Consider the following 12,316-nt stretch of genomic DNA (forward strand, 5'->3'; position numbering starts at 1 on the left):
TGCAGGAAATAGCTTCCTGCTTGTAGCTCTTTCAGCCCTGCAGAGCGATTTAAAGGTCATAAGGTTTTTTCCAGAAACTTCTGGGCCTGATGGCTGCAACTTCTCACTCTTCCATTGGGTCTCCAGCACATGCGACCTCTGCAGGCCGGTTCAACAGCAGGGTTTTTCAGTTCACCTTGAAGTGCGGCCTCCAATTGACAGGGTCTCATCAATGTCTAAAGGCATTTTTTTTATGGAACCAGCAGGTCCATCGACACTTAGGCGTAGTGCTGGGCAGTGTCACCAGAAGAGAGGTCGTCGCCACGGACGCGTCCAGTCTGGGCTTGGGCGCTGTGTGGAATGGCTAGGGTGCGCCAGGTCTGTGGGTCTCCACATCAGTGTTTTAGAGCTGCAGGCAGTTGGCCTTGCAGAATTTTTTGCAAGAGGTTTGAGGGAGACATGTGCTTGTCAGACAACACAATAGTGGTGGCTTACGTGACCACCAGGGCAGCCTCAGGTCACCCAGTCAACATCATGTAGCCCGCAAGCGCTTGCTCTGGGGAAATTAGAACCTCCTCTCGCTGCAGGCAGTACATCTGACTGGGGTGACAAACTGTCCGGCGGGCCTCCTATCACGGAGTCCCCAGTGGGTAAGAAGAGGCTTCACCCCGAGGTGGTGAGCCTCATTTGAGGGAGGTTTGGGAGAAGAGAGAGATCTTTTTGCATCCCAGGAATCTAACCCACTGTTCCCTCTGGTCCTTCATAATAGGAGGCGGGGACCCACTGGCAATAGATATCTTGGCACACCAGTGGCCGAGACAACAGTTCTATGCCCTCCCACCCAGCGCCCTGCTTCTGCTGTGCTTGGAGAAATTGGGCAGGATTGGGCCAAGGTGCTCCTAATAGCCCCATATTGGCCCAGGAGACCTGGTTCTCAACCCTGATGCAGGTCCAGAGCGGCCAGCTGTGGAGGCTGCCGCAGAGCCTCCACCTGTCCAATCAGGCATGGGGGAGCTTATGGCATCCGGACCCATCGAGCCTGCAGCTCTGGGTCTGGCCCCTGAACAGCTGCATTTAGTTATTGACACCATGCAGAGTGCAAGAGCACTGTTGACGTGTTAACAGTACAGGCACAAGTGGGGTGTTTTCCAAACGTGATGTCTGCCTTGTGGGTTTGACCCCATGACCTGCCCCATGGCAGTTGTACTGCAATTTTTGCATGACCTTTTTGATGAGGGGAAAGCCCCCTCCACGTTAAGGTTTACCTTGCAGCCATTTCGGCTTGATATATCAAAATTGATTCGATCTCCCCAGGAGCTTACTTCCTGGTGGGACAATTTTTTAAAGGGGCTTGTCCTCTGGCTTCCTACGAAGGACATTGTTTTTCGCTGGAGGCTAAATGTGAGTCCATGCATTCAGCTGAGCTGAAATATTTCTCTCTCAAAGCGGCTCGCTCTTGCTTGCAGTCACCTCTGCAAAGCGGGTGAGTGAGATGCATGGAATTGAATCTCCATTGCAGAAGCCTGCATATTTTTTTAGAGGCCAGGACAAAGGTTATGTTCTGTACCAATCTTGCCTTTTTGCCAAGACGATCTCAGCATTTCATGTCAGCCAGTCTGTGGAATTGGAGGCTTTCCATCCACCTCCTTTGACAGGGAGCCACAGCTCCATATGCTTCACTCTGTGCGGGCCCTGGAAAAGTTGGAGGCAGTACGAAAAATTGCTATGGGGCAAAGTCTTATGGTAAAGCCCTGTCTAAACAGAGGCTGTCCAATCTAACCCTTATGGTCCATTTATTCAGCGCTTGTCAGGCGTGACAGGTCCAGTTTATTTTCACACGTGCTGTTTAATTCTTTTTTTCTGAGTAAAACCGCTTTAAAAGGCATTGAATCGCAAAAAGACACTCAGTACTGTATCTCCAGCCAAGCCCACCCCTTGTTTGCTGTGTTTTTCACATACCTCTTTAGATGTGCGTACTGATAAATCTTCTCCTGATCACTTGTTTTATCACCAAACTCCTTAATAATGTGATTCAGATCATTATTTTATAACTATAAAAGCTCTGCAAATGTCCGTGATTTTCTTTGAGCGCTGGATGCAGAAGCAGCTGTCTCCTTTGTTTATGTCCGTGTTATCTCTGTGGTGCATGGGTCTATCAGATACGCCCTTTTTTTTTCTTTCCCCTGGCTTCATTCAGTGCCTATCTGTCCTACTCAGTCATTGAAAGGTTTTCTCTGCTTTTTCCGGTGAAAAAAACGAGTAGAAACCTGTGTTTTACGTCTTTTTGATGACGTCGGACAGGAGACGGAAAATTGTAATGTCGGACCTGGTCCAGCATAGGACCGCAAAGGGTTAACCTTCAAGGATGCTTGACTGCCTCACAGGCTCTGTGAGCAGCTTTGTTATATCTTCAGGTTTCGGGGTCTTTTTAGAGGTAAATACCCATACAGTAATTCTATTTCAGGGAACCAGGGTTACAATAATAACTTAATGTTACTGAGCTAGACTACTCCCTTTTTTATCTCTTATTATAATTTAGCAAAATCCATACAATTTTTGTAGATACGTTTAAAACACAAAGAACAAAACATATATGTTAAATAGCTGATAGGAGAAATTAAATAAAATACAGCAGTCACCAAACTAAGAATACAACAAGTAACCATACTGCAAACCCAGCACGGGCCCTACATTTTAGCAATCCATTTTCAGCCACATAGCTAATCTACCCCACTGACCCATAGGACACCAAGTAGTGCCCCCCCCCCCCACTTACCGATAACCCAAGGCGCAAGGGTCAAATTCGGGCACACTGTGAACAATATGCTCGGTGCAGCAATGGACAAGGAGGGAGAATCTCAACAGCTACCATCCAGGCAAGGGATCCAACACAAACAGCCTGAAGATAAATCACTTTCTTCATAAATATACAAACGTAGTATAGTAGTCAGAGAATTAAATTAAGGAAAAATTTAAGAAAGACAAGGCAGCGGCAGGGAAGGGAAGAATTAAAATATATAAAAAGAGAAACCCTAGCTAAAAAGTAGGGGTGATACGAATGTAAACAGTATAGCTATAATGTAAATTTAATAGTAGTAATAAATAAGTTTAAAAAAGATACAAATAAAAATGAGAGAAGTCAGGCATTATTAACTTCCTCGCATCCTGAAATTGATAAAACTGTTAAATTGAAAAATCATTTAATTTCCACAGGGCAAAAAATAAATAAAATGCATGCAACATTGAACCAGCTGGTTTGGGGTGCTTGGGGTGGGAAATGTGTTGCCCATTTTATTTTTCTTGGTATCCCTCAATAGATCACCTCCACTTGAAGAAATGTAACCCATTTACTATGCAAAATGATCAGTTGAATGTTAAGGCTTTCCGTGGGAGAAGCTTGCTGCACCAGTGCAAATGCTAATATCTCTGCAACTTCCAATTTTCATATGGTGGAAACTCCTTGGGCAAAATCTTTATAGGGTCAAATTACTTTTTGGTTTCCAGATAAGATTTTTGTGAGGTGAACGCACTCTGGCACTTTCAGCTTGTTCAAAGTGTAACAGGCTTTAGCATTTTCCCGACATCAGTTTGTTCTATTTTTTTGTTCTAGCATCATGGGTGTCAGCAACTTGGATGCTGTTGTTTCTACTATGTGGTGATTTTGCAGTCAAAGATCCAAGCAGTATTTGTATCCTTTGTTATAAACTGTAGCAGACGGCTCTCCCCGGCCGTTTCCCACGATTCAACCGCCTCTGTCGCTAAGTTTCATGCACTTTCCCTGCTGCTTTTCGAGAGTCAATATTATTTCTCGCTAGTGCCTTTTCATTAATTTTTTCTTTCTGTCTCCTTGTACTTGGTTCGCCTCTGTACATAGATGGTATCCTGCGCTAGCTCTTTTACCAGTGTTTTGCACCAGAGACGCTTAGTGTCGAGGGCGTTTAGCTACACTGTGGTGTTGAATTGGCAAGACCCTTTTCGACCAAAATTTTATAAATTTTATTTAGTGTCTCTTGCCGTTGCTGTGTCTGCTTTAGCATCGCTGCCAACAAAAGCTACTAGATTTTAAGTCAGCAGGTCTTTCAGGTCACTTCTCGTGATACCAGAGTCAGTACCAGAATTGGTACCAGTGACCTGGTTCGGTACCAGAACCGGTGTCAAAGGCTAGGTTCAGTACCAAGACCGTTACCAGGGCTCCATTCTTGTGGAAACTGCACAACAGTTTACCCTTGCGCTGCTTGCAAAAGGCACATTCTGGCAGAAGATAAGCACCACATGTTCCCTGGGCAGCTTACAGGTAGGTCCTCGGGTGCCCAGCAAGACCACAGGGGCCGCTGCTGCGCGGTGAGCAGAGGACACCAAAGAAGTTGGAAAGAAGGCTGGCCTGTTGTTCAAGGGACCACTCTGCCTCTCTGGCGCTGATGCAGCAACCAGACTCTCCTCCAGTCATCCCCGTAGCTGGCATTCTGATAGTACTGACTGGCTTGTGGGGCGAACGGAGAAGTCCTTTTTTATTTTTTTTATTTTTTTTATTTTGTTTTTTAAATTTGGTTATCTCCAATTTTTTACCCCAGTTTAGTTTGCCCAATTATTATCTATATCCTCGGCTTACCGCTCGCACACACCCCCCCCCCCCCCCCCCCCCGAACTCGGAATAGAGGCTGGAGCACATGTCCTCCGAAACGTGCTCCTGCCAATCCGTCATTTTTCGCACTGCGGATCCGCAGAGAGGCTACCAGACCTATGGTGCCGGAGGATAACATAGATCTGGCGGCTCCACTGCAGAACTACAGGCGCCCTTTTGGGCGCAGGGGTCGCTGGTGCGCGGTGAGCTGTGGATTCCCCTGCCGATCTAAGCCCTCCCTACTTGGGCAGCTCTTGGCCAATTGTGCGCCACCCCCGAGGAGCTCCTGGTCGTGGTCAGCTGTGACATAGCCTGGACCCGAACCTGCGATACCCAGACTATAGGGCATATCCTACACGTGGAGCACCTTTCTTTACTGGATGCACCACTCGCCGAAGTGATGCTGAAGGAGGCCTATGTGGCCTCTATTTTGCATGCTCCTTGGTAGCTACAGTAGCATACTGGTGGCTTACAAGTCCATGCTGTTGCAGACTCTGTCCACTGACCAGGCCCCCACTGGTTGGATGAACTGAGCATGGTCAATAATCACCTACTCCAGTTGTCAAAGTACAATGGGCAGGTGTTTGACAGGAGCACGGCTGCGTTGGTGGTGACAAGACAGCTCTGGCTTGCGCAGGTCCGAGTGCCTGACAAGGACAAGGCGTCCTTGCTGACTGCACGTGTGACACTGGAGCATACATTTGGACCGGCAATGGATGAGACACTAAAACACTCTCGCTAAGCATAGGAGACTACCAAGGAGTTGGCACACCTCCTCCCCAAGCAAAAGCCCTCTGCCCATAAACCGCCAAAGAGTTGGCGAAACAGGCACCCTCTGCCCCAGAAGCAGGCATAGGCTCATGCAGCCCCTGCTAGGGCTAATGTTCCAAATTGTTTTCAGGGCGCACAACGCAGAGGCCGGCGCAATTACAGGCAACCTGCTCGCAAGCAGCAGCCACAAGCGCAAGTCCCTGCGAACCAGCAGCCCTAAATTCTTGTTGTCACAGGCCAAGGGCCCATTCTGTCAGGCCCACCTGGATTATTGGTGATCGTGCACTCGGACACTTGGGTACTTACCACCATCAAGGCCAGATACTCTCTGTAGTTTCATTTTGTCCCTCTTCCCTTTCAGGGCATGATCGTAACAATGGTGATGAACCCTCAAGACAATATTTTAGTGTGTCAGGAGGTATCGGCCCTGCTGCAGAAACAGGCCAGTTAAATTGTTCACCCTCTCAATGAGAGAGTTTTACTCCAGGTATTTCCTGGTGCCGAAACAGGATGGTCTCGGATTGATCCTCTCCTCTACCTCCGGCATCTCGGTGTGTGTTTGAGAGAATGAAGGTTCAAGATGCTGACAATGCAACAGCTGTTGCAGTCAGTCGGGCGACTTGTTCATTACGGTGGACCTCAAGGACGCCTACTTTTTACATCGCTATGTGACCCGGCCACAGGAAATACTTGTGATTTGCCTTTTCAAAGGACCGCATATGGGTTCTGTGTACTGCTGTTCGTCCTCTCTCTAGCTCTGTGCACTTTCTCAAAATACATAGACGCTATACTGGCTCCTCTGAGACTCAAAGGCATGAGAATCCTCAATTACCTGGATGACTAGCTGATGTGTGCCGAGTCACCAGCACAGGCAGTGTTGCAAACGCGACAGGTCAGCAGCCACCTCCATTGGCTAGGCCTCATGGTGAACCATTCAGACAGCCAGCTGACGCCCTCTCAAATGGTTGTCTCTGCATCAGCCTTGATTCTATAAACATGATCACCATTCTGTTGGACGGCAGAATCCAGAGGATGTCTGCTTGGGGCTTTTTTAGCCCAGCGCAGCAGTGGGTAGTGATATTCCAGAGACTTTTTGGGCCTGATCGCAGCAGCATCACATATCCTTTCTTTAGGGCTCTTACAAATGTGCCCTCTCCAAATGCATCTGGTTCAACCACAGGGCCCTTCACCCTGTCGTGGACCAGCACCGCTTGCTCACAGTGTCTTATCACTGCATGGAAGCTCTGGTAGAAACAACCAGCTCATCTGTGCTTGGGCGCAGCTTTGTGCAGTGTCACGAGGAGAGAAGTGGTAACCATAGACGCTTCCAGCCTAGGTTGGGGCGCTGTGTGGAATGGCCTGGGGGTGCAGGGCGTGTGGGATCCCTCATAGGAGGGTCTCCTCCAAAACATTTATGTGCTGCGGCACTTTTCCCGGGACATACAAGGGAGACGTGTTTTGATCTGCACGGACAACACCACAGTGGGTGCTTGCATTGACCACCAGGGTGATCTCCGGTCTCTCGGTCTCACTCATGTTGCCCAGAAGCTTTTGCTTTGGGCTCACAAACACCTGCTTTCCATAAGAACAGTTCATCTGCCAGGGGTGAGGAACCGGGCTGCGGACCTCTCAAGAGTAGGACCCCACAGTTAGGAATGGCGACTTCCCCGGGAGGTTGTGAACCTCATCCTGAGAGAAGTTCGGGTGTGTGGAGATAGACCTCTTTGCGTCCCAGGAGTCCACCCATTGTCCCCACTGGTATTTCCTGTTGCATAGACACACTGGCACACAGATGGCCCAAGACTGCTCTGTGCTTTTCCATCATTGACACTGCTTCCAGTGTGCATGGAGAAGATCAGGCAAGACCGGGCTCTGTGCTCTTAGTAGCCCCAAAGTGGCACAGGAGGACCTGGTTCTGGGCAATGGCACAGCTCCTCTGTGGTCAGCCGTGGGTGTTTGGAGGTTAAGACCCCCTAGGACGGACGATGTTGGAGAACTTCCATCCACCTTTCCAGTCTGATAAGGAGAGAAAGCTCCATACGTTCTGTCCAGTTAGGACACTGGCGTATTATGTTTGTTTATTTCAGGTCTAAGTTCCACAGTCAAGCCCAGTGTTGTCTTAACAGAGGCTGTCAAGGTGGATTGTAGACAGGATTAAGATTGCATGTGATCTAGCCAACCTGCCGTAGAAGTTCATTGGTCATGCTACAAGAGGCCTCGGAAGCTCTTGGACGTTATTCCAGGGTGCATCTGTCTCAGACATTTGCAACACTGCAGTATGGGCCACGCCTCATACTTTTACCAGACTCTACTGACCTGAAGGTCGTAGATCAGCAGAATGCTGGTTTTGGAACCAGTGTGTTAAGGGCAGCCACTTGCTGTCTTTTAACACACTGTCTCATTGAGTTCTACTTTAAGACCTGGGGTAGTTAGCCAAATAACTTAATTACACTGCATGAGGGTCCTCCCTCGCTGAACTGTGGACCATATGCCATGGACCCTCAATCGGTCTTTGACAGAATGCTAAAGGCAGTGTATCTTAGTACATCCGCTGGTGCTGCAAGCCCTTCACTTGCGACTGCTTGGGTTTTGTTTCCCGTTTGTTAATGTTTACATTTTGTACCTGAAAGGGAATGTTAGGTTCCCTGAAATAGAAATGTAACCATTAACCTTCAAGGTCACTGCATTCACTCCAACACACCCAGGGCTCTTAAAGGAGCAGCTTTGATATTAGTGTTCCGGTAATTCAGGCTGTAAGAGATGTATCCTGTTTGTAATAGTTACATTTCTATTTCAGGGAACCAGGGTTATAAAAACCTAATGTTTTGCAGCACCCTATCGAATTAACTAGTTTTGCTTCATAAAGTCAAATGAAACCAGCTGAACACAAGTTATAGGGCTGTCAGTCAAGCCTCCAAATAGCAGTCGATTAATTGGGCACGCAAAATCGAATCATTCAAATAAATATCGCTGTTGTACCGCCCAAATACATTTTCATTCCATTCTTCTCCCCCCTGACATAATTTATTTTATATATCATTGCAGTTCAGTAAAAGCTTGTGCACAAGAATTGAATGTGGGGGTAATTACGTCTTGGTAGCGTCAGGAGAAAAAAATAAAAAACAACTAACAAAAACACAACATTTGCAACCCTAAAGCAAGTTTAACATACTACAGGATCACAGATTGCATCTTGTTATTACTGTACCACCTAACCTGCATTATCTGTGAAACGCACAATGCGGAATACCCCGCCTAAAACATCAACGTCATAATTCAAATTGATTTACTTACCACAACATGCATACATCACTGATCTTTTTTTGTTTATAATATGTTCTTGAATATTCATAGTATAAGTTCATTTTGAAACTCCAGAGAAGCGCAAACTATATATAGAGTCAATTTTCTTCAATGTGCACAATTTATTTACAGGCTGTTTGCCAGGAATACAAGCCTGGATTCAAGGCACCGCGCCTTTTTGTTTGTTTACATGGAATACACAGAGGGGTGTACTTACAAAGCATTTTCAAAACTGATTCACTGGCAGGTTGGCACCAGCAAATTAGATGCTAGTTAACAGGAGCAGGAAAAGAAAAGTACACCCACTGCTCGTCTTGCAGAAATACTGTAAATAGCATGGCAGGGCGTTCAGTGCGTTGGTAAAATTTAAATAATGTTATTAACTATGCGTGTTACAAAAATGTAATTATTGAATCAATTATCCCGTATTTATATTGATGTATATGAGGAATGGAATCGACTGAAATCAGTTTGATTTAATCATAGCAGCACTATTACCTTAACATTTAATTCATACCGCTTTGTAGCTTTCTATATACTTACTGAAAAACTGACAAATTGAAAAATGTAACATTTTGAAATCTGACCTGAAATACTGTACTGTTGTGGTTTTTTATTTCTTAACAGACACTCTTACCTAGGGCGACCTTACAGTGGTGTACAAAAAATACATATCAAGAATTACAGTACAATTAAGAGCAAGATACAAAATACAATGACTTCAGTCCTAATATGAGCAAATACAAAACACAGTATGATTTGATATTCAAGAGCAGATAAGTGTTGATATACAAAAGGTGAAATACAAAATACTACAGTTTGGGTTAAGTGTAGGATTAAATACAGTACAATAGGCAGAGTGCTATATTGTCCAGAAGGGAAGAGTTGAGTTTTACAGGTGTTGTCTGAAGAGGCGTGCCCGAAGGAGGCATTCGTAGGAAGGTCATTCCACCACTGCGGGGCGAGGGTGGAGGAGGGGAACTGTAGGTAGGGGAGCGTAGTAAAGATACAGTCTTCTAGTGCAGATGGAGCAGAGAGGTCGGCTGGGGCTGTAGGGAGAGATGAGGGTCTGGAGGTAGCTGGGTGCAGTCTGTTAAAGGCATCGGTAGGTGAGTACAACAGTCTTGAGCTGGATGCGAGCGGTGAGCGGAGCAGTGGAGATGCAAGACACAGAGAACACCAGGCAAGCAGCGGCACATGCGGTGTGTTTGTGGTCCTGGAGGAGGAAGCAGAGGTCAGTGTCTGAGTGTGGAGAGAAGGAGGGTGTTGAGGTTGGAGTGGGGGGGGGTTAGTTTGCAGATAACAGATTTTAGAGAAGTGGCAAAGTTGTCAGAGGAGAGGAGGGAAGGTTGAGGAGAAGGTAGAGAATAGTTTCTGGGGGTTTAGTGGAGAACTGGATAATATATTGGAAATAGGAGAGAGTAGAGGAGAAGAGGGAGCGATAGAGGTCTAGAGCAGCAGGGAGTTTGGTTCTCTTCAATTTCTTTTCAGCAGAGCACAGTTTTTGGTTCATGCTGAGTGGAGCAGCAGGATTGGAGAGGGGCAGCCCTGTCGGGAGGTGACAGAGTCAAGGGAGGGTTGAGGTAGCAGAGTCTACAGAGTGTTGGGAGGAGTCGATTGAAGGGAGGTACAGTACAATTAGCAGGAGTTGACGGGAAGAGGTTAGGTGGACAGCTTAAAATTCAAAAGTGTTAGCAGAGTGAGGAGAGGTCAGAGGGGACAGAAAAGAGTAAGGAAAGAGAGCAGTCCCACCTCCCTTACAGTAAGATGCTGAGAATGGGACAGGAGGTGGAGAGAGGACAGGGCAACAGGAGTTAGTTATCAGAAAAAAGCCTGGTTTCACAGAGAGGTGGGAGGCAAAAGCAGAGATGAAGTCGGCTTTGTTAGCAGAAGTGACAGTTCCAGAGGTGTGGGGGGGGGGGGGAGGCAGAGGCAGAGGGATGAGGTCAGCGGCGGAGAGAGGACAGAGGACGGGAGTGAGGACAGAATAATAGGGATGTAAGAGACAGTCACAGCGGGACAAGTGAGACATAGGTACAGTAGTAGTGGGAGCAGGAGCGGTGGGGGGAGGGTACAGACCTGTCTAGTAGTTGCCGTCTTCCAGAGTGCTGCTAGTTTTGGACATTCTCCCAACAGCCACTCCTTGCAAGTCTCTCCTCACTGGACTCCCACAGCTAGACTCTCTGCTCTTTGGTAAAGAGGCTCTTCGGTTGGCTGGCGCACAAATAGGCTAGCTGTCTATTATACTAACTAGATGGACAAAAGCTGTTTGTAAACCAGTCAAATTGCAAATCAACCTCTTTTCAATTCAACCACACTCACCTGTTACTAATCACAAACAGTAAATCACCCAATTAAAACAACACCACCACTTATAATGTAACTTTAAATACAGCTAATGTTAATTACTTGAAGCAGGATCATTTACCTATGTGCCTCTGACTGGGTTCTGGTAGACTTTTGCGATATTGTTTTGTATTATCTTCCTGTAGTTTTTTTATTTTTTTTATTTTTATTTCTTGATCCTAAAATTCTAGGTGATGCAAAGCTTTGTCATAGCTGTATGTGCGGGTCTCCGCCATGTAGAACTGCTCGTCAAGCAGTTCAGGCTGTTCTGTTTGGTCTCGCGAAATTACACTTTAAAATGTTGGTTTTGTATACAGTACACAATGACATTTCAGTGATATTCTCTCTCTCTCTCTCTCTCTCTCGCTCTCTTTGTCAAGTTTGACTTTTGTGGATATTTTCTAATAAAAATAAACCCTTGTCAGTTATTTTATAAATCTGTTGCTGGCAGTGTCTGCCTCAATTCCCCTAAAACATTCATCGTTCCTCTCCTCTGTTATCTGCCTGCCTTCTCTTGGTATTTATCACACATTTAAACTGACCAAAATTAATTTCCCAGAAAAATTATGACCTAAAGACAAAGTGAATTAATGTGTGTGTTCTCTCCCCCATCCACACCCCTTAGTTGACAAAGAAGAAGCTGCCCTTCTACATGAAGAAGCCACAATGACAATTGAGGAGCTGCTAATCCGCTATGGGCAAAACCTAAACTGTGTCAAAAATAAGGCATGCTCTACCAAAAATACACACCCACAGACCAGTGAAGGGGAGAAATCAAAATCTGAAGGAGACATTAATGGAGAGACCAATAGGTCCCATGCTAAAGATAAAAATGGAAGCTCAAAGGATGAAGCAGGAATGATCTCATCAAGTTCAGAGCACACGCATGTGGAAGTGAAAGGCAGCAAAAGTGATGGCAGTGGGGCAGATTCTACCAAGACAGAGGAAAGTTCAGCTGAAGAGGCAGTATCCTCTTCAACAGGGGATGCTGGGCCATCCTGCTCTTCATCTACATGTATACCACAGTGGCCAACAAAATCAAAATTCTTCGAGGACAGTGACGATGAGTCGGAAGAAGCAGAGGAAGAATCCGAGGAAAACAGCGAGGTAGGTATCTGAATAAACTGATGTGTATCCATTATTTGGTGTTTGTGTGTGAACATTGTGTGTTTTGGTTCCAATAAGTATTGAGTGCTTTAACAGTGGAGTAGAAACATCAATAGTTTTGATCCGTAGTCCAATCCTGAATCCAACCTATTGCTATTGTAGAACAAGTTGAGGAGAGTGATGAAAAGT

General features: G+C 46.2%; 1 protein-coding gene across 1 annotated transcript in view; it reads left to right on the forward strand.

Moving 5' to 3' along the window:
• ppm1g (protein phosphatase, Mg2+/Mn2+ dependent, 1G) overlaps positions 1–12,316 on the forward strand; it is an 80,140-nt gene that overhangs the window by 49,357 nt on the left and 18,467 nt on the right. Inside the window, exon 5 of the mRNA XM_041250721.1 lies at positions 11,646–12,127. Coding sequence (XP_041106655.1) covers positions 11,646–12,127 — 482 coding nt within the window. The remainder of the gene's footprint in view (positions 1–11,645; positions 12,128–12,316) is intronic.

The sequence above is a fragment of the Polyodon spathula genome, chromosome 5, assembly GCF_017654505.1.
Source record: "Polyodon spathula isolate WHYD16114869_AA chromosome 5, ASM1765450v1, whole genome shotgun sequence".
NCBI classification, from domain to species: Eukaryota; Metazoa; Chordata; class Actinopteri; order Acipenseriformes; family Polyodontidae; genus Polyodon; species Polyodon spathula.